Source organism: Vipera berus (assembly GCF_964194415.1).
Source record: "Vipera berus genome assembly, chromosome: 7".
NCBI classification, from domain to species: domain Eukaryota; kingdom Metazoa; phylum Chordata; class Lepidosauria; order Squamata; family Viperidae; genus Vipera; species Vipera berus.
Genome location: NC_138209.1, coordinates 70081802 through 70108641, shown reverse-complemented (window position 1 = coordinate 70108641; position 26840 = coordinate 70081802). Strand labels below are relative to the sequence as shown.

Genomic DNA, 26840 nt, shown 5'->3' with positions numbered 1-26840 from the left:
ATGTATGTGTAGTATAGGGCAGTCTAAGTTATGCAAATGTAAAACTTAGTTGCGTCATTCCGTGCTCTCATTTTTAATACCAAATATTAAAGTATTTTAACAGTAAATACTAAAGCTGGGCAGCATTTCATGTTGTTGTTAGTTGCAAAGTCGTGTCCCACCCATCGCGAACCAATGGACAATGTTCCTCCAGGCCTTCCTGTCCTCTACCATCTTCTGGAGTCCAGTTAAGCTCACACCTACTGCTTCAGTGACTCCATCCAGCCACCTCATGCTCTGTCGTCCCCTTCTTCTCTTGCCCTCAATCTTTACCAGCATTAGGCTCTTCTCCAGTGAGTCCTTCCTTCTCATTAGGTGGCCAAAGGATTTGAGTTTCAACTTCAGGATCTGACCTTCTAAAGAGCAGTCAGGGTTGATCTCCTGTAGGACTGACCGGTTTGATCGCCTTTCAGTCCAAGGGACTCGCAGGAGTCTTCTCCAGCACCATACTTTAAAGGCTTCAATTCTTTGGCACTCAGCCTTTCTTATGGTCCAACTTTCACAGCCAAGCATTTCATACTCAAAGGTAAACTGGCACTTTGGAGCAGATAGTAGCATTCTCAATAATACCTACTAGCAACTGCTTAAAGCAGCTGCATCTTTTCCCAGAATCGTGTGGCTGCCTCCACCATGGCAGCGTGATTCTGTGAAAATATTCGTGTGCTTTAAGGGACTTGCCAGCAGATGCTGCGTGCACACTGGTGTGTCCCAAAGCACCTTTTCCCGCTCCAAATCTGAAATTCTGCACAGCTGCTTTCTAAACTGACCTGGAATCCATTGTACGCATTATACTATTACAATAGGCTTAAATGCTAGGATATTAACTTATTACCCTCTGAACACCTTACTGGAAAATGGCAATTGTAATCACCGTATTTCTATACGAGCATGCAAAAAAGTCTATTATTTTTTATATTATGGTCTTATAAAGGCCAGAAGCTTGAAGTAATTGTTAAGATAAAGTGCTGAATTCTTTACATAGCCAATCTTAAAAACCAGTGCCAAAAATTCTTTTCTTGCCTTCAATTATTGCAAAGTTATCATGTGTCTACTATCATAAATTAACATGTTCGCTATAATAGATGATCATAAATTAACATGTTAAGTATAATAGATGTTAAAAAGAAACAGTTTGTTGAATAGAGCTACTCCGTAAAAAGGGCATTTTAGGCAGTCTTTTATGTTTTAGGCTAGATATAGGCCTTAGTATTTCCTCTTTTTTCAGTGCTAACAGAAAAGATGATTTTAAGATAATTTGTAACTATTTAAGCACTGTTTTAAATCAATCTTCTCACATACTGTCTATAATGCGTGCATTGTGCTAAATAATAGACAAGATATATAATTAAAAGGCATGGATGTGTTAGAAATAGCTAAAGCAAGATACTTTTGCAGGTTAGTCTTAATTTGTTAACCCCTGCTTATATCTTAATTTTTCATAAGGCTGGTATACTTCGCAAGAGCTTATTTCTTACAGAGCAAACAGGACTGATTTTATGACAGTCAATTCCCCTTGGGCATCCCAGAAAAATAGAGAACAACAAAGCAGAATGGTTTAGATTGCAAAGACTGCAAAAGGAAGAACTTCTGCATCACCAAAAGTCTTTATAAAAATATGCAAAGTTCTGCTTCAGAAGCTGGAAGAAGACCTTAAACTTCCTTTCTTACAATCAAGGGCTTTTAAAACATTAAGAGTGAAGGCAGCAGTTTGAGGACTGCTGCTGAGATATGAGAGCAGTTAAAGTCTACAAAGTCTTTAAGAGTTCCTCAGCTCCAACCGCTCAGTTGAAAGGTCTTTTTCCATACGCCAAGACTTGATTAGCATTATATAAAACAGCCCACGTCTAATTCACTGCGTAACCAAAGTTGCACAGCATTTGAAAATTTCACACTCCATCAGCACATGTGCAAGCCATTTTATCTTGGCAATTAATTTATTATTTTTTTTCCCAAGGACACAGTGAAGCCTTGTTTTCAAGTCATTCATAACTTTATAAATCAGCCCTGTGCGTGAAACCATACATCTGTGAACCGTAGAAAATCCTTGCCACTCAGGCGATTAAGCCTCCTGACACCTTTGCTGATTAATAATCGTGGAAAGAATAAGATCAGAAGCAAAATAAATGATCATTTAATAGAGAAACGCACAAAACAGCCCTTTAACTTACATATTCCATCATGTTATTCGATTCACATTTCCTTTTGCTTAGCCTCCAATGCAAGCACAGCTAGACAACAGAGAGAAAGGGGAAGAAGAAAAATGAGCGATATTTTATGGCCGGCACTAAGACTACCCCCCATTTGTCCAGCTTTCATATTTTGCATTCAACAAAAGCATCTGTTTCCATACTGCGCAACTCCAGCCCCAGCGGTACGAAGCTGCTCCCCGCAGCACTCACCTTGTGGTATAATCTATTGTTTTCCCATTCTAATAACTTCTCAATCGATCTTCGTGTCTAGAAGGCAAATAAATAGAATTTTTACTCCTGAGTTGCTTTAGAAAAAGAAAAAAAAAGTTTGTTTTGCAAACTGCCTCTACGTGAAAATGTTTTGGCAGAAAGAGACCCACGAGGGGGGACTTAGAAAAGGGTGGTTTGTGGTTGGAGTCATATAATAAGAGGCTATGCATGACTGTAGACAGTAAAAAGGAAGCAAATCAACTTTTAGGAAATACCCAAATAGTTGGAAAACTTATGAAGCTATTCGTTAGCAAAGGTTTTCAGGAACAGTCATTAATCCACAGTCCACTGGGTCTAATCTAATGGAATTCGTTTTCAAGCAAGCTACGCATGAACAATAGGAATTTTCGCATAAAATAAGATATATGAGTTGTAAATCTATGCTCTCTCGTTTAACCCAGCGTGTAAAATTATGCACAAGCATTTGAAACTTATGGATCCTTCAATCTCTTGCACCTAAGTTCTCAAGTTTTAAACACGGGACTTAAATCTTCCTGCAAACCTGCAGCTTTAAACAATTCAGTAAGCATTCTGATCTGAGTTATATTGGAAATAGCAGCCTACTGCTTATAGTCAACTTGACGGCTGTATCATCATCAGCGGCAAGATGGGGTTTACAGTCTTTATGCAGAAGGATAAATCATGACACCAGGTGTTGAGAAGAGACCAATGCTGCAGGTGCAAAGGCATGGATCACTGAGCCTGATGGCAAATTCAATTTTGTACAGCTGCAGTTTCCTTATAAGGCAAAGGGGGGGGGTTGAGGGAGGGAGGGAGGGAGGAAGGGGATGGAAAAGCATCTTGCACTTCAACTGAAGCTAAACAAGAGGTGTTATAAACTGCATCCAGGTCCAGCGAGATTTTTTTTTAAAAAAAATTAAACTTATTCCCCAAAATTATTTAAATGTAGTAAAAAAAACCACAAAAAAACCAGTATGTGCATTGTTCTGTATGTACACAGAGATAGGTATGTGCTAATATAAAGAGAGAGGGAAAAAAAAGATGCTTTGCATTTCCAACCAAACACGAATGCACAAAATCTCAGCTGTGCCTAGATGAAAGAATCAACTATTATGGATGAACTGTAAGTTTTTGTACCATCTTTTTTCCTAAAAAAAAGAAGGGATTTCCAAGAACTCTTGAGTCACCTTTTAACAGCGACGACTAAATTACCGCATTGTAGGGTGTTTTTTTTTTTGAAGTTCCGTTACTTTTGGCTAATACTTTTTATTTTATTTTATGAAAGACAGGGCCTGCCCTTTAACAATGATCAGCAGACCTCTCTTGTTTCTTTGCAAAGATAGCCTTTTAGAGTCTGCTCTCCTTTTAAATGAAAATAGGGCAGCAGTTATGGTCACACTTTTGTTAATTTAGTTGCCAGTCAGCCCCAAATCAAAAGAAAATAAGGCTGCAGAGTGTAATTAACATTCAGTTCAGTCGTTCTGTCCCTTGTCTAGCCCCCCGAAGCTTTGTTCAAATTGCCATCTGAATGCTGAAGGCTGTAGCGAAATCGATTTGATTCTAATCGCACCATGAAAAGAACATGATCTAACTGCTTTCAGCCCTCAGTAAATCTGTACTAGGTCTTTAGCACAATGCAACTTTCCAATTTAAAAAGCACTGAATGTCTCGTCAATGACTTTGTGAAGAAAAAAAAGGACAAGGAGCAGACATAAAAATTCCAATAGTTGTTTAAGCATTAAAGCTCATTTGCATCACAGCAAACCTGAAAAGGGCTGACCTCTCAAACCGCCTCTCAGATCTTGTCTATGAAGTTGTAGCCTTGACAAGCTCACATTGACAGAGCTCATTGACTCTGAAAAGCTACTCTATCAATGGTGAAAAATGGTGAAAAGAGGGTCTACTCCGAGCAGGCATCTGCCTGCCCACCCGCTGCTTAAACCAATGGCAAAACCGGTTTGGAAACGCGAAGCTAGCTTGTAATCTCTTTCTCGCCGGAGCCTTTTAAATAATAGATTTGCGGCTGCTGTACAATTTAAATTTCATTGCTTGCACGGAGGGGGGAAAAGGAGAAAGGGTGGCAGAGAAACCAGCGTCGCAAATACTAGTACAATTAAACACTTTACATTATAAATAGGAAACTGAATATGGAAGATTCAATACAGCCCTGCTGTACGTTAAAAAAAAACCCCCACAAATTTAACATTTAATTACTGTTAACTCTTAATTTGGAGGAGGTCTTCAGCGCAAACTGAACGGCGTCCTAATTTCAGAAAGCATAAAAAAACCCGTTTTTCTCAAATAGAATAAAAAAATAAAATAAAAATAAAAACAGTATGAAACAAGCAACGTGCAGGTGGGAAGCAAACTTTTGTTTTTAATACTTTTGTGTCAATTTACCCGCCCTCCCCCCCGTGTTGAGGTTTAATGTAGATACCCCTGTATAAAAATATTCCATTTTTTGCAAATCATTTTCATCGTTACATAAAGGCTGCGAGTTATTTTAAATCTGCTCAACCCCCGGCCGCTAAACAAACTGTGAATGAACACGTCAGCAAATACCCCGAAGGCTGACGAAGAAAAAGTGACTTAAAGAGCATTTCTCAGTTCATAGATCACGATTCCTTTCCTCTATTCGCCAGGTGAAGGAAAAAAAAAAGAAGAGAGACTTGCATGTGCAACTTAATGAATCATGATACTTGACAAGCCCAGAGATTTACGGTGAGGAGCAGGTGAGGACATCGACAGCCTAAGGAGGGGCTCTTGATTTGAGGAACGCCCTGTAGATTTTCAATCACAGGCATGTAGAAAACTTTCTAAGAAAAATGGACAATGTAAAAACACAAGTAAAGGGGGAAAAGACAATAGGAAGATTTTGGAACACTAACCATCACGTGTTTTCTTTCAAAAAATAAAAATAAAAAACAACAGATTAGTACTTCTTATTTGAGAACGAGGTATGATTATTTATGTAAACCACTTCAACCAAACAGCTCTTAAATAAATAAAAGGGCCACAGTAGGTCACAGTGCTGAAGACACTTTTTCCTATGTGGGTTTAACTGAGGAGCAAATTGAGTTCAATGGAAGTGACTCCCCTTTGTATACAAAGGACCGCTTTTTTTTAAAAAAAAAGTTCTATTACTTAGAGAAGCTTAATGAAACAGTTCTAAAATTACACAATAAAAATTTTAAGAACTGGTTTAAATGTAATCTTATCGTGAAGGTGATCGTTAAATAATCATTTTTAAGTTGTCAATTTAGGACGTCTTTGATGGTGGTGTAAAACACATTATTCAAAAAAAAAAAAGATCCGAGTTTGAAAGACCAAAGGCAAGTATGGCCAGATGAGGATAAACATAATCTATAAAAGTGCACAACAGTTTTACTGGCCGTAACTATACATGTACAATTTTGTTTTAAGCATATGAATTATTTCTCTATCAGAAAATTTCTGGGCACAGAAAACCCTCATTTTGCTATTCTGAAAACACTTGCAGTTTTAACTAAATTGGGGAGAAATACTTTCTTGTAAATTTAAAACTAATAACATGTACTGGGAAGGTTTTTTGACTATTTTTTTTTATTCATTGTTTAAATTAAAGGAAATGTTTGAAGCAAGAACTCCTGCTTTTGGAAATGTTTGAAGCAACAAGTCCTGCCGTTCCTTTTCAATTGGAGTCAAATTATTCCTCAGAATGGAGATCTTGTCACTCCTTCCATGGGCTTTACTAAAAGAAGGAAGCAAGATGATCTCCTAATATTTTAGAAAATAATTTTAAAAAATATTTAAAAGCCCATGAGTCATGAGATATTGTTTTAAAATGAATTATAAAATAGAACTTAGTCTCGAAATGTTGTTTTGCTCACTGGTTGAACAAGTTATGAACAGGGCAAAATGAGCTTACTCATCACTAGTGCTATGAATTACAGAAAAAAGAACAATACCTTATTTACTACACTATGTAACAATGAACTGATGTGTGCCGTTGTGCCCATAGTAAAAAAAAACAACCCCACAATAAAGGTCATCTTATCTTATCTTAAATGTTCTCCATTAATTTAGTCTGTTTTCTTAATATAACCTCAGTATATGAACTATTAGGGTAAACCAAGGATTAGGAGAGCCTCCAAAATAGAGGTGAGGGGTGTGCAAGGAGGAAGAATCAGGAATGTCTACTAATCCACTGAGCTACATTCAAGCATTTAGACTACATTATGTTCTCAACTTCTCCTCTGCCTCCCACAATTTGACACATTTCTAATCAACAGTAAAACAAAAAGTCCCAAACTACACTCTGAACATTAAAACCTGACATTACGATAAACCGAGTCAAGGCACCATGAAACACTGAGGAAGCATAATTTGAGAAAGTGTTAAGTTCAGGACATTGTGCTGAAAATTTTAGGCAATGCATTTTGTACGTCAATTACTTTCACAATAACAGGTGATAAAAGATAACTAAATTTTACACCATTTAAAAGATGGTCTTCGGGCCATTGTAACAGGATGGGAACTGTTACAATCGCTCTCATTGCTAAGCATGGAGAGCAGAAACCAGCCAAAGGAAGGGGGGGTCATCAAAATGGGCAGAAACTCTGGGGCACAGTGCTCCAAATTGCCGTGCCAATAATTGCAACAGTACGGCAACTTTAGCGCTACCTGAGAAAGAAAATGTATGTGTGTCTAGCTCAGACATGTCAAACACAAGGCCCGGGGGCCGGATCCGGCCCGCGAAGTGGTTTCATGCAGCCCGCGAAGCCATCCTGGAAACAGGGAGGGAACGGCCCCCACTGCCTTGGCCCTGGCCCAGAGACCCTCCTTCTGCCAGAGACCCTCAGATCTGCCCCACTCCTGCCCAGGCCCCCATAGGCACCCTTGATGCGAACGATGTAGAGCTGGCCACGCCCACCCAGTAGGCCATACGCACTCTAGCCACACCCAGTAGGCCACGCCCACCCTGGCCACACCCACCCGGCCCCCTGAGGGCAACCGCAATGCTGATGCGGCCCTCAATGAAATTGAGTTTGACACCCCTGGTCTAGCTGTATGTAATCCAAAGTACACATGTGGGTCTCCAACTGTTCATAAAGTAATCTTGGTGTGCGGATGAAGATGTCATATGAGTCTTTGTGTATCTATATGTGCACAAAAAAGACAGACTGTACGTACATGAATTATTCTTAGATGTACCACTGAAGGTCTGTGTTAATATATCACACACCTTGGGTATTAAAAAGTTTGCTTTTGCCCGTTTTAGAGAATCTGTTCCTGGAAACTACGGTGCTGCATCGTTAATTCTGATTATTGTTCCTCTTTACCTTGAGAGCAGTGCTTCCCATGTGGCTAGAAAAATTTGGTAAATATAAAAACTTTACCGGATCCTCAGTAAAATTACTAGGAATTAATTTAATATTAGGCTGCAACCCAGGGATATATGGTGTACATCACAATATTCTTAGACTTCACCAGAGAAGGCAAAGTTCAGACCACACTGGATATTATTGCCTGTTACAAAAACATACTGCAACTCTGAAGTACAGTACTCTTTAGAAGGGGGTTTTCAAAGTATAAGCCTCTTTTGTCATCACAACCGGTAGTCCTCGACTTACAACACTTCATTTAGTGACCGCTCAAAGTTAGAGCGGGATTGAAAAAAGTGACTTATGTTTTTCACATTTATGACCTTTGTTGCATCCCCGTGGTCACGTGATTAAAATTCGGATGCTTGGCAACTGACTCATACCTAACGGTTGCAGTGCCTTCTGACAAGCCAAGTCAATGGGGAAGCCAAATTCACTTAACAGCTGTCTTACTAACTTAACAACTTCAGTGATTCACTTAACAACGGTGGCAAGAAAAGTCGTAAAGTGGGTCAAAACTCACTTAAACGTTTCACTTAACAACAGAAATGATGGGGGGGCTCAGTTGCGGTCATAAGTTGAGGACTACCTGTATTGTAGATTCCAGATTCAGAAATATTAACCAAAGAGTACTAAATAAATAACAGGTATGTAACAGTTACTTCTGTTTTCATTTAGAAATTTTCCCTTGGGGCGGGGGGGGGTGAGGGGGAAAGGATGCAGAAGACACTAGTAATAAAAGGCAAGAGGTTCAATTTCAACTCATAAGGATAAGGATTCTCAAAGTGCACCCTCCTAAAAGGATAATGTGTGGATCTTTCCCCAGTTAAAACTAAACATTTCACAGCAGCGTTAAGTCAAGAAGTAAATATAAAATATTTACTTTCAATGATTAGATTTTAAATTCTATCCAATGTAATGGTACTTCAATGCTCGCTGGATTGCAGGCAGGCAGAGGCTGGAGCAAGGCCAGATACACATTTTTGCAATGCTCACATTCTGCCTATGCAAGGTTGATTGGGATTTAAATACACCTCCCCCCCCCAGAGAGAGAGACAGAGAGAGATGCTGATGACCTCCCAGGCATTAAGGCAATCACATGGTTTAGGGCAGGGGGTCTTCAAACCAGGCCCTTTCATGGCTTGTTGGACTTCAACTCCCAGAATTCCTCAGCCAGGCACACTGGCTGAGGAATTCTGGGAGTTGAAGTCCACAAGTCATCAAAGGGCCAGGTTTGAAGACCCCTGGTTTAGGGCATTTATGATAATAAGTGTGGTCTAACTTACTCTTTTACCGAGGCAAATGACAGGCCACATACTACATCCCAAGGTACAACAGCAGCAAAGGCAGCCGCAGAGTAACCACCGGACATTAACTGGAAGATTCTTCTTAAGACAGCTGTTCACTCGGCTGATGCTGGCTTTAAACTCTTCGGGTGCAACCTTCAAGAATATAACCCAGAAAGCGGGAGGGTAAATATATGCATGATATGCATTTTCCTGCTCTTTAGAAGCAGCATCAAATGAAAAGTAAGAGTAATATGTCAGGAGTTTTATTAACTTTTTAATGTTCTTCCAAGATACTTACTTTTCCTGTCAGGGATGAAGGGAACTCTGCTTCAAATTTGTTGCTCAGCCCAAACCTACAAACCAATGAAAGACATTTTCACTCCACATATTAGGACAAAGAAGTTCCTAACGTTTTGTTAGCGTAAAGGCATTTATGGCAATACCCAAGACATGCTCAGAAAACACTTGCTAAAGAACTACATACTATACGTTGTTGCCCAAACAGGAGGCATTTGCCTTCTCTCACATTTGACATATCTTGGCGCACGCAGCAAGTACAATTATGAAACACAACTCATGCATAAAATTGCGAAACAATTCTAAATGGAACGTCTTCTCAAGAAGCCATTTGAAAAGCACCCTTCCAGCTGTTTTTAAAGATTTCAGTATCTTACGTGGCTTAAACAAAACGAAAACCTTTAAACAGAATCATATTATATACCCGTATCAAATGCAGGCACTCTCAATTTGTTTCAGAGTGCAATTTGGCTTTTGGTTTTTTTAACAGGAATGGTATTTTTTCTCCCCTCTTAAAATACTGAACAGTTTGGTTATTTAATTGAATAATTTGGTTATTAAAGGGCCACTTATTCCCATGTGGATTGTTCTGTTTTTTTAAGATCAGAGGTTGGGTTCCTCTGGTATGTAATGTTGCCCTTGCAGAAATGATGGCAGTATATGAGTTATTCCAGTGGATTAGATTAGTGCTTCATTTTATGCTGGCTCCCATCAGTTGCTGAAGAATTCTCCTTCAGCAACCAGTTTATTTTTATTTACAGATCATTATATACCATTAGTTTTCCTTGTTTATATAGCAAAATAGGCCGCATCACATATATCAATATATGCCATGTGCGCACCCGCGGAGAGCAAGAGAGAGAGGCTGAATGAAACGTAATGCTTCCGTTGCCATAGTGTAAATAAAGGTATTTCAATAAACTGAAATGCAAACTTATGTCACCTGTATTTATTTCTACCCATAATCGTCACCATTCGCCACACAGTTTTGCCAAAGATGGGCAGGTTTCTTACAGGCATCATGAAAGAACTTCATACTTTTGTCTTTTCAACCAGGTCCGGACAAATCTTCCTTTTCACCCTTTCATTTCAGTCAAACAGATGCCCTTGAAGAGACATTCTTTCAATTCTGGGAAAAGGTAGAAGATACAAGCTGCTAAGGATAGACCGTGCGGTAAGATGAGGAGATCCAACTTGGTTCGCGAGGTGTGAGGCCTAGCATTACGCACTGCGGCAAAGTTTCCTTCTTGTGTCGCTAAATTATCCTTAGTCATGGTTTCAAACTGTTGAGTGTCGCAGGATAGTGCTCTGAGCTGACAAGGGTGCCAGGTTTAAGAACATCCAGGTTTTGAATCTTTTTTCTACAAGGGAAGCTTTGTGATGATATTCCATGGGTTAGCACTTTTGCTTCTGGATCATAATGATTTGCCATCTTCGTTCTCATAAACGTCACAACTGTTGGCCAATTCCAGCTCTTGAGGGTTTCATTTCTGCCGTCAGCCTGTGAGGAGGAGCCCGTCTTGCTGAAGATCACTCAGGTTACACACATACTTCCTTCTGAAAGGCCAAACTTGACAACGACGACCCTTTGCTGAATTGCCCTTAGCCTGGGCATCAACCTTTCTTACGTGCAACTCGTTGGGTTGCTGTCACAGACAATCCACTTTGTTCTTGATCACATCAATCAGCTCTTCCCAGATCACAGGTTTACTGACGTCAAAGACAGTCACTACCACAAACAATCTGTATTTGGCAGTGAATTCTAATTCAGCTCTCTAGAGCTCCAGGACTTCCCATCTATTGAGGACTTATGACATTGGAGGCATTACTCTTCATTCAACCCTCCTCGTTGGGAGGGATGTTGCTATATGTCCCTTGATACATGACTTTCCATATTTCACTAAATAATGTGGCCGTTTCAAATCTCATCCACCCAGCTACATTTCTAATTACTAAGTTTACTTGTGTTTGCTGCACCTGTCTTAACAGGTAGATGCAGCTCGCTTGGCAACTAAGCTGTTTTGGGTCTGGTTAGCCCAGGGGTAGGCAACCTTGGCTCTTTTATGACTCGTGGACTTCAACTCCCAGAATCCCTGAGCCAGCAGTGCTGGCTCAGGAATTCTGGGAGTTGAAGTCCACGAGTCATAAAAGAGCCAAGGTTGCCTACCCCTGGGTTAGCCTGAAGATGGGAAAATCAAGAGAGAATAACAGGCCTGTAGGAAGGAGAGGAATGGGACAACTGGGTGCAGCCAACTCGCCGTAGCCAACTCGGCATGGCCAACTCATCACAGCCAACTTGCCATGGGAGAACGTGCTGCGGGACAATTCAAGTCTGTAAAGTTATTTTAATGTTTATCATTCACATTTCATTTTATCCCTCCTATAGTGGTTCTATTCCCCCATTTCTTTGACGTTAGTGTAACTCTTGTCCCGTGGCGACTTGTCCCGCGGTCGGTTGGCCATGGCGAGTTGCCCCACAACGAGTTGGCTGTGGTAAGTTGGCCACGGCAATTTGGTCACGGCGAGTAGGCCCCGCCCAGCGGGCCACGCCAAGATTTGGGGAAGGGCAACAACATGGGACAATAGCGTCAGATAAATTTTGTAACTTCAGGGCACACGTAGGCAACGCTATTTGTGTGACGATGCCATTCTAATGCACTGCAGAAGCCCCTGGCTATAGACTGTCCAGGGAAGCAAAACAAAAACACACACACACCCTGCACTGCATCACTGCTAATTAAAACAGCAGGGGTGAGCACGGAGTCATCCAGAGTGAAACTCAAATTGAAAATACTTTACCTCACCACCTCCACAGATATATACTGCTCAAAAAAATAAAGGGAACACAAGATAAGACATCCTGCTATTAAATACAGTACATTGTGTTGTTTAAGTGTTCGCTTTATTTTTTTGAGCAGTATATATACTTATTTATTGAAAGAGCTCAGCCTTGAGCAATAACCTCAAGTAAAGCAGCAACCAACAGGATGGAGGAGGCGAGCTATATGATAATTGTGTTTTTCCTGGTAGCGTCTATTCTATGGAACCGCCTTCTACCAAAAATCTGGATGGTACCATCATTGCTCACCTCTAGGAAAGCAATAAAAACAGTCATTCAAGCAGGTTCTTTTTGTTAAGGTCTGCCCATTAAAGATGCCTAACAGCTGGGAAATCAACAATGGTATAAATTAATGGTTTTACCGGCTTTAATATAGTTTTGTTTGTTTGATGACATTCTGGTGTTCTATTGCTATGCTAAAATGTATACGTTGACCAATGTACACTGCTACACTTCACAAGCACTTCTACCAATATAGAGAGTGTCTTTGATTGATTTACTTTTACACTGCTGCATTCTACAATACCGCACCGCAAAGAAGAAAGCAGAAACAAACCATTTAAGCCATTCTACAAAAGGAAACAGGGACGCGGTGGCTCAGTGGGTTAGGACGCTGAGCCTGTCGATCAGATGGTCGGCAGTTTGGTGGGTCGAATCCCGAATGCCATGTAACAGAGTGAGTGCCTGTTACTCATCCCAGCTTCTGCCAACCTAGCAGTTCGAAAGCACGTAAAAATGCAAGTAGAAAAATAGGGACCACTACGGTGAGAAGGTAACAGCGCTCCGTGCGCCTTTGGCGTCTAGTCATGCCAGCCACATGACCACGGAGACGTCCTCGGACAAGCGCTGGCTCTTCGGCTTTGAAACGGAGATGAGCACCGGCCCCTAGAGTCGGAAACTACTAGCACGCATGTGCAAGGGAACCTTTACCTTTTTACAAAAGGAACACTGGATGAGGAGTCTTGCTTCACTAAACGTGTGATCGACCCCCTGTGTCAACGCTGCTAACGTCAGATGTTTTTGCATTGACAATCGATTTTTTATTATTATTTTAATTCCATTTATATCCCGCCCTTCTCTGAAGACTCAGGGCGACTTACAAGCTTAGCAGTAGCCTTCATTCTATGTATATGCCTGCTTATTAGGGCTTTCACACACACCCCAAGCGGTATTATTACAAAGTCAGCTTAATTGCCCCCAACAATCTGGGTCCTCATTTTACCTACCTCCGAAGATGATGCTGGGAGGGGGAGAATGTGAATGAAAATCCAGCTAGACATAACAACACTACACTTAGCTTGAGAATCAAGGTTACTGAGCCCAGAGCTGATAAAGAATTGGCGGGCTGGAGAGCTGGAGAGGAAGCCTGTGCTTCAAGCTAATTGGGGAATGTGATTTATGACTGTAAATCGGAGGAGGGAATTGTGCTTTGATACTATGTGCCCGGGGGAGGGGAATTCAGTTTTTGGCTTCGATTATGTAAGTGTCGATATTCTGCTACTGGAATAAAAGATCCTTTAAGGTAAACAATGCCTTGAAGTTCTTTTGAAGAGTTTCACCTGTCGGAACCATGACAACCTGCTAGCCAAGTACAATTTCCCCACATGTGCCTAGCATCTTTATTTTGACGAGACAGGCTTCTCTCTTTGAGAAGGAAACCAGGAGTACTTAATTTCCAATCCAATTTGGATTAGCTTGAAGTCCCTCTCAGAATAAGCTCTGTCTCCTTTACAGCTTTCAGAAGTCTGGCATTACTGTATTTATAAGATTAAAAAGGTAAAGGTTCCCCCGCACATGCATGCTAGTCGTTTCCAACTCTAGGGGCCGGTGCTCATCTCCGTTTCAAAGCCAAAGAGCCAGCGCTTGTCCGAGGATGTCACTGTGGTCATGTGGCCGGCATGACTAGATGCCAAAGGCGCACGGAACGCTGTTACCTTCCCACCGGAGTGGTCCCTATTTTTCTACTTGCATTTTTACGTGCTTTTGAACTGCTAGGTTGGCAGAAGCTGGGACGAGTAATAGGCGCTCACTCTGTTACGCAGCACTCGGGATTCGACCCGCCAAACTGCCGACCATCTGATTGACAAGCTCAGCGTCCTAACCCACTGAGCCACTGCGTCCCTTATTTATTTATAAGATTAACTCGCCCAAAAATATTTTCATACGTATTTCATACGTACTCGTTCTCCTGGGTGTTTTATTCCCGAATAGTAGTACACTCAGATAGATAGTTGAGTCCTAATATACAGGGAGTCCTCTATACCATAACTCATTTAGTGACCGTTCAAAGTTACAATGGCACTGAAAAAAAGTGACATTGTTTTTCACACTTCTGACCGCTTTTCACACTTCTGACCGCTGCAGGACTCCCATGGTCACACGGTCAAAATTCAAATGCTTGGCAACTGGCATGAACTTATAATGGTTCTGGTGTCCTAGATCGCGCGATCACTTTTGCCATGGTCTTGACAGACTCCTGAACGATTGAGTTGCTAACGGAACAATGGCAGGGATTCGCTCCACTGTGGCAAGAAAGGCCATAAAACTAGACAAGACTCATTTAACCACTGTCCTGCTTAAAGAGAGAAATTGTGGGCTCAACTGTAGTCAAAAGTCGAGCACGGTTTGTATCTGGAGAAAAACAGGATCACTACAAAACAGGAAAAGAATAGAAGTAGCCTAGTCCAGGGATCTGCAACCTTGACTTTAAGACTTGTGGACTTCAGCTCCCAGCTATGTTGGCTGAGGAATTCTGGGAGCTGAAGTCCACAAGTCTTAAAGTTGTCAAGGATGCAGACCCCTGGGCTAGCCCAACAGCCAGCCTAGATCTACTACATTTTTAAAAAAAATGGGAAAGAAACCAAAGCATAATGTAACAAAGATTAGGCCCACATAGTTAAACAAAGAAGTCTCATAACCCACAAACCCCCCCCAAAAAGAGAGAAAGAGAAAGAGAGAGAGAGAGAAGGAGAGGGAGAGAAATGGAAGGGGGAAATAAATTGGCTTTTTTGAGCCTTTCGATCCAGGTAGTCCTTGACTCAGGAGCACAACTGAGTCCTAAATTTCTGCTGCTAAGTGAGACATTTGTTAAGTGAGTTTTGCCCTATTTATTTCACAACCTTTCCCGCCACCGTTCAAGTGAACCGCTGCACTTCTTAACTTAGTTAGCAACCAGCAACTAACCTGGTTGCTAAGCGAACCTGGCTCCCCCCCTTGGCTTCGCTTGCCAAAAGGTTGCAAAAAGGGGATGGCGTGACCTTGGGACACGGCGACGGCCGTTAAGGGCGAACCAGTTGCCCAAGCATAACTCAATTCTGATCCCATGATCGTGGGGATGCCGCAAAGGTCGAAACGGTGGGAAATGGCCATAAGTCGCTTCCCCCCCCTGTGCCGTTGTAACTTTGAACGGTCACTACATAAACTGTGGTAATCGCCCTACCCTGGAGAACGGTATACTTTTAACTGCCTGATGCCCCTTAGAAGGCAGAAAACCTGCAGCTAGGAAATAGGAGCGCTCAGCAAAGCCTTTGCAAATTCTTCCGTTACGTTTGCCCCATGAAAATGACAAAGACGAAGGACAGCACACAGACCAGGAAGAGTCTTTTTTAAAATGTTAAGATGAACAGTCTTATTATAACTGGAACTGTACAGTTTACGCTCCTTTCAAAGCTCCATAAAGTAAGCACAATTTTAAATAATAGCCACTCGAGGCTGCTAGCCAGTCTTATGAAGAAAGTGCCTTAAAAAAAGGGAGGGGGAACCCCGGAACTTCAGGAGAGGTTCTGAAAGTAAATCATGTCACCCTTAACCAGAAGTGACTCAGCAAGGCTAAGGGACTTCATTCCAAGTATCTTAAGCTTTTTTTAGGGCATGTGTTACTTCTCTCATCTTGACCTCCCTTTTTCTAGCAGGCAAAAAAAAAAAAAAGAAGGGCTGACCTTTTGCTCCCAGGAACACAATTAACTGTGGAGAAGAGATTGTACCATAATAAAAGATTCATAATGAACCATGATGGCCTGATAATTAGCCACTAATAAGTCCCGCTGCTGAGAATAAGAAGGTAGGAACTATGGTAAGTACTTTACAAAAACTTGCAAAAATATGAACAAGACCCTCAGGAGATGGGGCTGCGTTTACCCTATCATTATTATTATCATTTTTGTTTTCTTCCTCACGACTCGGTGAATAAACTATTGCTTTTAAGAACTAGAAGCAGTTTCGTGCAGTTAAGAACTGAGGCTAAGAGCCTTCCAAGTTTTGAGACTCATGGGTCACTAATGAAGTGTGAAAAGCTTCTGCAGTATCTATCCAATATGTATCGATCCTATTTAAAAAAAAACAATTAAAACTCCTATTTTTCATTTGAAAAATATGTGCGTGTTTAAAAAGCTAGCTGGTCTTAAAATAAACTTTAAATGCAATTCATTCATTCATTCATTCATTCATTCATTCATTCATTCAATTTCTCAACTGCCCATCTCCCTCACAGATCTATTTATTCAACATCTGTTGAACATTGTCTTTTTTTAAAAATTCAATCTACATCTTTTGACACTAGTGATTTATGGGTATATATTCCATAATCTCCACACGGTTGTATTCTGGCTGATTAGACTGAACTTTATAATTTTCTACTTCCTGTGATTGGGTTTGTTTGATTCTGGTGTTGTCCCTCCAGTGATGTGTGTAAGACCTGCGTGTACGTTGTTTGCAGCCCTGGCAAAAAGATCTTACTGTCCTATTTCCTGCATTATTAAACTTATATGAAAGAGAACCTGAGGGAATACGGAATAGATAAAGTTCTGTGTCGAAAAACTCATTGCTAGCATTGCAAAGGAGAAAAGGTTCAAATGCCTTCAAAGCAAGCGGTCATGCTACCCAGAGAAAGACAGAGGACAATAGCCTCGGGCACGAAGAAGCGTGTTTGATGACTCAACCCCCGACTTCCATAATCGAATAGGAAAAGACCGTAAAAAAAATATTTCAGTCCAGAAACAAGAAAAAAAAAGATCTATTAATTACGGCAGCGAGACTTTTAGTAGCGCAATATTGGAAGAAGGAAGAACTGCCGACTATAGAAGAATGGACTTTAAAAGTTTCCAATTTGGCGGAAATGGCAAAGATTTCGGCGTATTTGAAAGACCAGTCGCAACAGAAATATATTGTGGAGTGGAGAAGATGGATTGATTATATCCAGAATATGGGACTAAAAAGTTTCACTTAGCATTTGAATAAGTAGTGGATTTATATGATGTATAACTAGCTTGTAGTTATTTTATTAAGAGTTAAAGTGCGATAGAATTTAATATTTTATTGTTGTTTGCATATTTTAGATTATGTTTGTTTGTATTTTTATACCCTGTATTTAGCTCTGGGAAGTCGGGGAGGGGGGGAGAGGGGAGGGGAGAGTTGGGGAGGTTTGGGGAGAGGGGAGGAGGAGGGGAGGGGTTTTGTATTTAAAAATGTACCGTAAAACTTTTCCAAAAAAAAAGAAAAGAAAAAAAAAGATCTATTTTTAATCCGAAATGAGAACTTCCAAGTAAGCTAGTCATAATCAAAGGCAACAACGAATTGGATAGGATAGAAACAAACGAGGCTAAAGGAAAAGGAAAGATTGTACTGTACCAGTTTACAAACAGAATTACAGAATGATACAATCATTTATGGGATGCATCTGTAATTTAGTAATCAACCTCTCTAGAAAATAAAAGAAACGACCTATCAAAGAGGAAAAGCTTCTGAGAAACATCTACTGAAGTTTTTACGCTTTAGGAGAAGCAGCAGTTAACAGGCTTGTAACTCCAGTTATCAGCATGAGACAGGAAAAGACTGGGGTAAATCGGAAAGTGAAGAGAGAGATGCGATACGATATGCAGATTACTAAAGGACTGCACTTAATCCTCTCTTGTTGAAGACCTTACAAAGAATAGAACTGAACATGGACAAAGACATGAACGGTCCGGCCTCAGAATAAGTACACAGATGCACACACAATTTTGCAGGTACAACCAGGAGCCTTCAGAAAGATGCTCTCTGGCTACGGCGGTCACTCTTTCATAAAAGCAGCCGTAGATTGCTTGCTTTCGCTGTCATACGGAGCGCAGAAGAAGAGCAGCCACGAACGAACACATGAGTTCAGACCGCCCAGCTGAACGGCAGAGCTGTGTAGTAGCATCCTTCAGAAAGGTGTTATAATTATGCTTTGCTGTTTGTTTTCCAGACTCTTGCAAACACCTGCCTACCTCCCATTTCTCTTGCTTTTTTTTTTTAAGATTAATTCGGTCCGAAAGCATTCAAGAAAACAGAGGGAGGGGGGATGAGGGGGAAAAAAGGAGAAAAGTCAAATAAACTGCATTCTTTGAGACATTTGACCAAGATCTACTTCAGAAATAATTTGTGCTTGACAGAGAGAGAGAGAGAGAGAGAGAGAGAGAGAGAGAGAGAGAGAGAGAGAGAGAGAGAGAGAGAGAGAGAAAAGAATGAATGAGGCATATGAATGAGAGAAATGAAGTTCTCAGGATCTTATCACTACCACTTTATAATGCTTTGGTAAGACCACACTTGGAATATTGCATCCAGTTTTGGTCGCCACAATATAAAAAAGATGTTGAGACTCTGGAAAGAGTGCAGAGAAAAATGACAAAGATGATTAGGGGACTGGAGGCTAAAACATATGAACAACGGTTGCAGGAATAGGGTATGTCTAGTCTAGTGAAAAGTAGACTAGGGATGACATGACAGCAGCGTTCCAATATCTCAGGGGCTGCCACAAAGAAGAGGGAGTCAAGCTATTCTCCAAAGCACCTGAAGGCAGGAGAAGAAGCAACGGATGGAAACTAATCAAGGAGAGAAGCAACCTAGAACTAAGGAGAAACTTCCTGACAATTAGAACAATCAACCAGTGGAACGACTTGCCTCCAAACGTTGTGGGTGCTCCAACACTGAAGGTTTTTAAGAAGAGATTGGACAATCATTTCTCTGAAATGGTCTAGGGCAGGGGTAGGCAACCTTGGCTCTTTTATGACTCGTGGACTTCAACTCCCAGAATTCCTGAGCCAACCATGCTGGCTCAGGAATTCTGGGAGTTGAAGTCTACAAGTCATAAAAGAGCCAAGGTTGCCTACCCCTGCTATAGACCAAGCTAACAACAACTAAATGATCATGCTTAACATTTCTTTTTTCTCACTTTTCAGGGGCACATCATGCTGTATTTGTATATAGTACACTAAGCTTTCAAGGAACCTATTATCAGAGGGTAAGGTTGACAACTCTATTGCCATCCACTGAGTTAACGGTCACTCCAAATTGTGCCATTTTGTTTTCGGTTTGTGCTGAATAACGGTACAGCCTTACTTCCTAGACCAGACATGTCAAACACAAGGCCCGGGGCCCGGATCCGGCCCGCGAAGTGGTTTCATGTGGCCCGCGAAGCCATTCTGGAAACAGTGAGGGAACGGCCCCCACTGCCTTGGCCCTGGCCCAGAGACCCTCCTTCTGCCAGAGACCCTCAGATCTGACCCACTCCTGCCCAGGCCCCCATAGGCACCCTTGATGCAAACGATGTAGAGCTGGCCACGCCCACCCAGTAGGCCACGCCCACCCTGGCCATACCCACCCTCCCCCCTAAGGGCAACTGCAATGCTGATGCGGCCCTCAATGAAATTGAGTTTGACACCCCTGTCCTAGACCACAAGGACTATTAAGTCCATGTTACAAGTCCTTAATGTTAGTGTCCTGGCTAGGTTTCATGCCTTACTTATGGTACAAAAAAAAAATCTAATGATCAACTGCATCTAAAGGAAGGCTGCCAAAGCTATAATGGACTCCTTATGACTTACTTCTCAGCAAATCTGTGTAAGATTGTACAGCATCTTAATCCTGTTTATCCCATTCCTATTTTCATAATTTATTCAACTGCAACTTGGCCTAACATATCAACAATGGAACAACTTTATAGAATCTACGGTAATCTATAAAGGGACCCCTCCCCCCACTTTTTTTTCCCTTAAGAAACAAGAATGACTCCTAGGAGGAAGAAAATTTCAGACAGCTATCCAGGATTCCATCCTACCTACACACATACAAGCACACCCACACCCACATGTCATACGAGCCTAGATCACTGTCCACAAAATAAAGCAAAATATACACCCCACCTAGATTTACTGTTCCTAAACAGTAACCTAATTTCTTAAATCTCCAACCAAATATCTGAAATTTGAAGGTCCTTTTTAATAAGGCTTTCAGCCTGCTATGGAGGAAATCTCCAAAGGGGGGGGGAAGACAAATGAGGTTGTGATAACCCAAACTGGACAGATATTTGATAGATCGGGCCAAAGCAGAATAAATGGAATGGCGAAAGGTTTTTGGGTGGTTTTTTTTTGTAGACCTATCACACAGTTGGCTCATCAGTTTTCATTCAGCTGCTATTTCAAGTCTCTCCCCCCCCCCCATTATTACCAATTATCTTTCATTCTGCTACACGGATCTCACTTCATCAATCTAGCGAGGTATTACTGAATGTCATTTCTCTGTTCTTGCATATTAGCTGTCCTACTCGATTTTTTTCCACTCTTTTTTTACTATCTGCAAATGTGATAAGCATTACACTCACCTGTATGTTCACTGTACTTCTAATAAGTACTTCTAATACTTATGTCATTAACTTATTGAGGACTGGTCACTAAGAAACCCTACTCGATACCTCTTTCCATTTGATGTGGTAGATTAGATCCTTTTTCCCCGTGCCAAATTTAGAAATTGGAGTGGGGGGGAATGATATGAAAAAATTAGATGGAAGCAGGGATATTGACTGAAGAATTTTTAACATACTCTGTATTAGGAGATAGATATCGATCAGCTGTAACCTAATAGCAATATTTATTTTGTGGATGTTTTTTTTATTCTTTTCATGTTTTTTAAAATTGTTTTCATTGTTTTGCAATTTTAGAATTAAAAGCCGCCCAAAGTCACTTGGTTGAATTGAGTGGCTGTAGAAATGAAATGGAATGAAATGAAATAAATTTTAAATTACACTTGTTAACAACATTGTTTGGGTTAGCAGCACTGTCAGATTCTGAGACACCTGAGATATTAGAACAATTTATTAAATCCTTTAAACCTAGACAACTTGCCATTAGTTCTTATGGATATTTGTTATTAATAAATAATTTGATATGTAAAAGTTAAACAATGAGTGAAATAAAGTATTAGATATTGTCCAGACAATGGCAGAGTGTCTTAACATCTACAGCAAGGGGCATCGATATCAAATTATGACAATAAAAATAATATTCAATACTCCATTACATTTGTATATAAAAGGATTGTCAAAAACAACACTTTGTTGGAGATGTAATAAGGATAATGCTTTTCTTTAATCACATGCTTCTACAATGTTTTATAGTTACCAAGTTTTGGGAGAAAGTAGTAGATGATACAAATATGATTATGTGATAAAAGTTAAAATTTATAGAACGTAATACAGTATTTGTTTGAACTATATAACTAATACAGGGAATTTGACAGTATTTAATAGACAATATAGGGATGTGGTGGCTCAGTGGGTTAGGATGCTGAGCTTATCAATCAGAAGGTCGGCAGTTTGGCGGGTCAAATCCCGACTGCCGCATAACAGAGTGAGTGCCTGTTACTCATCCCAGCTTCTGCCAACCTAGCAGTTCGAAAGCATGTAAAAAATGCAAGTAGAAAAATAGGGACCACTACAGTGGGAAGGTAACAGTGTTCCGTGCGCCTTTGGCGTCTAGTCATGCTGGCCACATAACCATGGAGACGTCCTCAGACAAGCGCTGGCTCTTCGGCTTTGAAACGGAGATGAGCACTGGCCCCTAGAGTCGGAAACGACTAGCACGCATGTGCGGGGGAACCTTTACCTTTACCTTAATGGACAATATAAATTGATTCTCCATGTCCTTACTGTTGATAAAAATCTGATGCTGCAACATTAGAAATATATATGTATGGCATCATTCATTCAATGGATTGAAGACCTAACTGCGTATGCCACTTATGTAACTTGTATAAACAAGTGTAATGAAATATTTGTACCAAATCTGCCAAATACAATACGTTAAAATGATAGTTGGATGAATGTATTTGAAATATATATGTACTTGAACATTTATTTGCATTAGATAAATATAGCTGTAACTGTTTCCTATTGTGACATATACTGTTTTTTTCTTTGCTGTATTTCTTTTTTTTGTCAAAGTACTTTTTATGCATTTTTTCCTTGGCTTTGACAATTTATGTGCCTCCATCATGTGTTTTCCTCTTCCTTTTATTAATTAAAAAGCAATAAACATAAAATTTCAAAATATTATTTTGAAGTAAATTATCAAAAGTAATTCTGATAATTACTGAGTACAATTTTAGCCCGCATATAGTACTAACACACGTAGTTATGTTTCTTACACTTCTACATTTCTTTGAACTATTCAGCATGATCTGTTGTTGACAAGCTCTAATTCTGCAAAAGGATCTCAGCTTAGAGGAAAAAGCATTGCTTTTGCCACGGATGTTAAATGTAGCATCAGACAGCCAGAAAAATGTAACACTGCCAAGTTCTACTATTGTGTGTGTGCTTGCTGCACTTATTTCACACACATTTGAGCTTTGCAAAACTGTCTGGCAGACTGAACAGCGTGGCTCAAAAGCATGAAATATGAAACATTCTATAGCTTCGTGTGTGTGTGTGTGTGTGTGTGTGTGTGTGTGTGCACGCGCACGTGTGTTGTGCGAGTGCAAACTTTTGCCAGATGAAAAACAAAACCTCTATTTCCATGAGGAGGACTGCTAGTCTCCAAAAGTTACAGCCATCTGCAATCTTCTCTATGTTGCAAGGTACATATAGGCAGTGCTTTTTTTGTAAAAGAAAAAGGTGCCGGAACTCACACAAGGCTCCATCCAAAAAAGGTGCCGGAACTCCGTTCTGAGCGTTCTATGAGAAAAAAGCCCTGCATATAGGTATGCAGTACTTTACTTCTAATAAGCCTTTACAGCTTTACAATTACCCTTCTAGAATCTGCTAAGATGGTACAACGTATACTCCAAGTAGAGGACACAAGGACTCACTAAGCCACAACAGGAGACGCTGCGAATTGGGAGTAGGTCCTTGCCCTTACAAGCAACACTGTGGCACACAGAACGCTAAGCTATCGAAGAGGTCAAGCAGACTCAGTGATAAAAACCTTGCAGCTGCAAAGGGACCTGTGGCACAGGACTAGTCTGATGGTGCAGCCAGCTTCTCTCCAGCAACAGTCTCCTGGCAGCCGCCACGTCATAAAGCTCTACCAGAGGGAGGAGGAAAGCAGGATGACTACACTGGGAGGCCAGAGCCAGGCAATTTAAGCTGATTGCTACGAGGACTTGGTAACTAAAAACATTGCCTTCTCCTCCTCCTCCTCCTCAGTGCCTTTTTAAGTTTGCACCAGTCACCTTGATTGTAAGGCTGAGGGGGGAGGGGGAAATCTCATTGTTATAGATCAGGGGTCCCCAGCCCCCGGTCCATGGACCGGCACCGAGCCACGGCATGCCAGCAACCGGTCCGCACAAAACAAGCAAAGCCCCATCTGCGGGATGCAGGCAGCGCGCAAAACCACGCACCCTCCAGTCCGCGGAAAAACCTCTCTCCACGGAACCGGTCCCTGGTGCCCAAAAGGTTGGGGACCTCTGTTGTAGGCTATGAGAAAAAAAAATCTATTTTAGAAATTAAATTCAAGGGAGGAGAAATGTGCCAAGCAGGGTATAATTAATGGGGACCTCTGTTATAGATCACTCTGGAGAAACTTTTTCAACTGAAAAAAGAGCAAAAGTTATTAAATAAATAAGCCCCAAAAGATATTCCAACAGTTTATAAGGAGCAGTTTAGATTATAAATCACTTCTAAAATATTCTAAGGGGAAATCCCCGATGACAAATGTTATATATTTTATATCAACAGCAACATACGCAACAAGTATACTGCTTACAGTTTATCCCTATTCTCAGCCAACGCTGAAACTCTACTCTAGGGATCCCCTGGTTCTGATGACCTTATAATTCAAAATTTCCTTGCCCACTAAGACCAAGCATCATTATACAACATTTGTAATAGAAAATCTTATATGAAAAACAGTTATGTGTTATCTATTGTTAAGAAAATAGAAGTAGGGCTTTAATTTTTTTCAGGTCTTCCAATATGTTTTCCCCATGTCAACCTCAAAGAATCAAGACACATATCTGTCAGAGAAAAATAAAATATATACACAATTAGTGTTGGACAGAACTGTACAAATGTGTAACACGAATATGGTACAAACGTTTTTTCGTTTTTTATATTCACTTCTCTTTATTTTTCCCTTTTGCCAGTAGAATTTGTGGCAAGCTTTATAATTCCTTTTGAGCAAACATCTAAATGATAACTATGCTATATTAGAACACTATAAGAGAATTTCTGTGGTATATATTGGCATTCCCTAGAGCAGTGATGGCAAACCTTTTAGAGACCGAGTGCCCAAACTGCAACCCAAAACCCACTTATGTATCGTTGGGTGCCGGATGGGCATGGCCCATTGGGTGGGCGTGGCTGCAGTGGTTATGGCAGACTGGGTGGGACTAAAAAGTTCAATCAATCAATTCCAACTTTGCGAGAACTTTTTTTTTCCTAAAAGAAGTTGAAACTGATTGATTGATTGAACCTTTTTTTTTTTGCACACGGCAGCGGAGGCCTAAAGCGAAAAGGTTTTATAAAACCCAGCTGAAGGCCTAGGACTGGGTCGATGGCGCGTGTGCCCACAGAGAAGGCTCTGTGTGCCACCCGTGGCACCCGTGCCATAGGTTCACCACCACACCCCTAGAGACTTAAGGATAGCAAGTGTCACAGAAACAAACAGTTGTGCTTCAAGACAATAAAGCAGCAACAGAGTAATAAAGGAAAGTTTTTTTTATTATTTCAAATGTAGTAAATACAACTTTTTAAAAATCCAAGTTTGCAATAGACTTTGTAAATAATTATCAAGGTAGGTAAAAAGAACAAGCATTCTGGCCATCAGAAGGTCGGCAGTTTGGCGGGTCGAATCCCGAGTGCCGCGTAGCAGAGTGAGCGCCTGTTACTCGTCCCAGCTTCTGCCAACCTAGCAGTTCGAAAGCACGTAAAAAGGCAAATAGAAAAATAGGGACCACTACGGTGGAAAGGTAACAGCATTCCGTGGCGCCTTTGGCGTCTAGTCATGCCGGCCACATGACCACGGAGACGTCCTCGGACAAGCGCTGGCTCTTCGGCTTTGAAACGGAGATGAGCACCGGCCCCTAGAGTCGGAAATGACTAGCATGCATGTGCGGGGGAACCTTTACCTTTACCCCTAGAAAGTTGGACAGCTACTATAATCAAGGATTTTATTCAGCTCAAATATAGCACATCCAAAATGATAAAAAACAGTCCACTTCAAATGTGAAAGAGCAGGACTTTCACAAACCTGTCATAATCATTATAAGCCACCTAGTCGCCTCCTGGTGAGATGGATGACATATAAGTTGGATGAATGAATGAATGAAAGAACAAATGAACGAATGAACAAACCAACCAACCAATTCTAACTTCTAAATATCTGGTTGAACAGCCTGAACCAGAAAATTACTGCTAAAGAATGTCATCAAGAACTAGTGGTCTATTCTTCCCATTTTTCACAAGCTACCAAGAGTATCCAGGAGCTGAATAATTTCTGAGATCAAGAAAAGATGCTGTGGCTAATAAACCATTTTTTTTTGTGGAAACTGAATCAGAGAACAAATTTTTCAGGCTTTTTAAATTGGGGCAGCATTCCCTTTGAAAACACACTTGCAATCAGTTTAATTTCTCGTTACTGAATTTCAGGTATGAACCTTAGGAAGGTACGCCAAATGTATTTATTCTTCATAAAGCTGACACGGTTAAGGGACATGAACCTCAGTTATCTCAAGGTCAGGCGACTATCACGAACACTTTTTGGCTTGCAAAGCACTGCAACAAAAAATTCCTCTGACTGGGTCTCTCTCTGGCAAAGTGAGTTCTTTCCTAACTACAAGTAAACCCATTTGGGGTTTATGTTAGAAACCCAAAATGACACCTGGAAGACTTACTTCACATGTGTTTCTGTTTGTAATTCTGGTCAGTGGCTGTAATAAAAATTTATTCTGTTCACTTGGAAGACTTGTCTTCCTGTCTGCTTTCATTGCTTGTCTTTGAAATCAATTGAAACAAAGCTGCTGGGATGCAGGAGAGGCCTCCTGGCCAGTTGCATCTAAGTAATATACTTTTTAAAGGGACACAGTGGCTCAGTGGGTTAGGACGCTGAGCTTGTCGATCAGAAGGTCAGCAGTTTGGCGGGTCGAATCCCAAGTGCCGCGTAGCAGAGTGAGCGCCTGTTACTCGTCCCAGCTAACTGCCAACCTAGCAGTTCGAAAGCACGTAAAAAATGCAAGTAGAAAAATAGGGAGTGAGTGCCTGTTACTCGTCCCAGCTAACTGCCAACCTAGCAGTTCGAAAGCACGTAAAAAATGCAAGTAGAAAAATAGGGAGTGAGCGCCTGTTACTCGTCCCAGCTTCTGCCAACCT

General features: G+C 40.9%; 1 protein-coding gene across 1 annotated transcript in view; it reads right to left on the bottom strand.

Moving 5' to 3' along the window:
* The window catches only part of CHIC2 (cysteine rich hydrophobic domain 2), a 42342-nt gene that overhangs the window by 5295 nt on the left and 10207 nt on the right, over positions 1-26840 (bottom strand). Inside the window, exons 2-5 of the mRNA XM_081333001.1 lie at positions 9410-9464; positions 9109-9264; positions 2439-2495; positions 2208-2267 (exon numbers count right to left, since the gene is read on the bottom strand). Coding sequence (XP_081189127.1) covers positions 2208-2267; positions 2439-2495; positions 9109-9264; positions 9410-9464 — 328 coding nt within the window. The remainder of the gene's footprint in view (positions 1-2207; positions 2268-2438; positions 2496-9108; positions 9265-9409; positions 9465-26840) is intronic.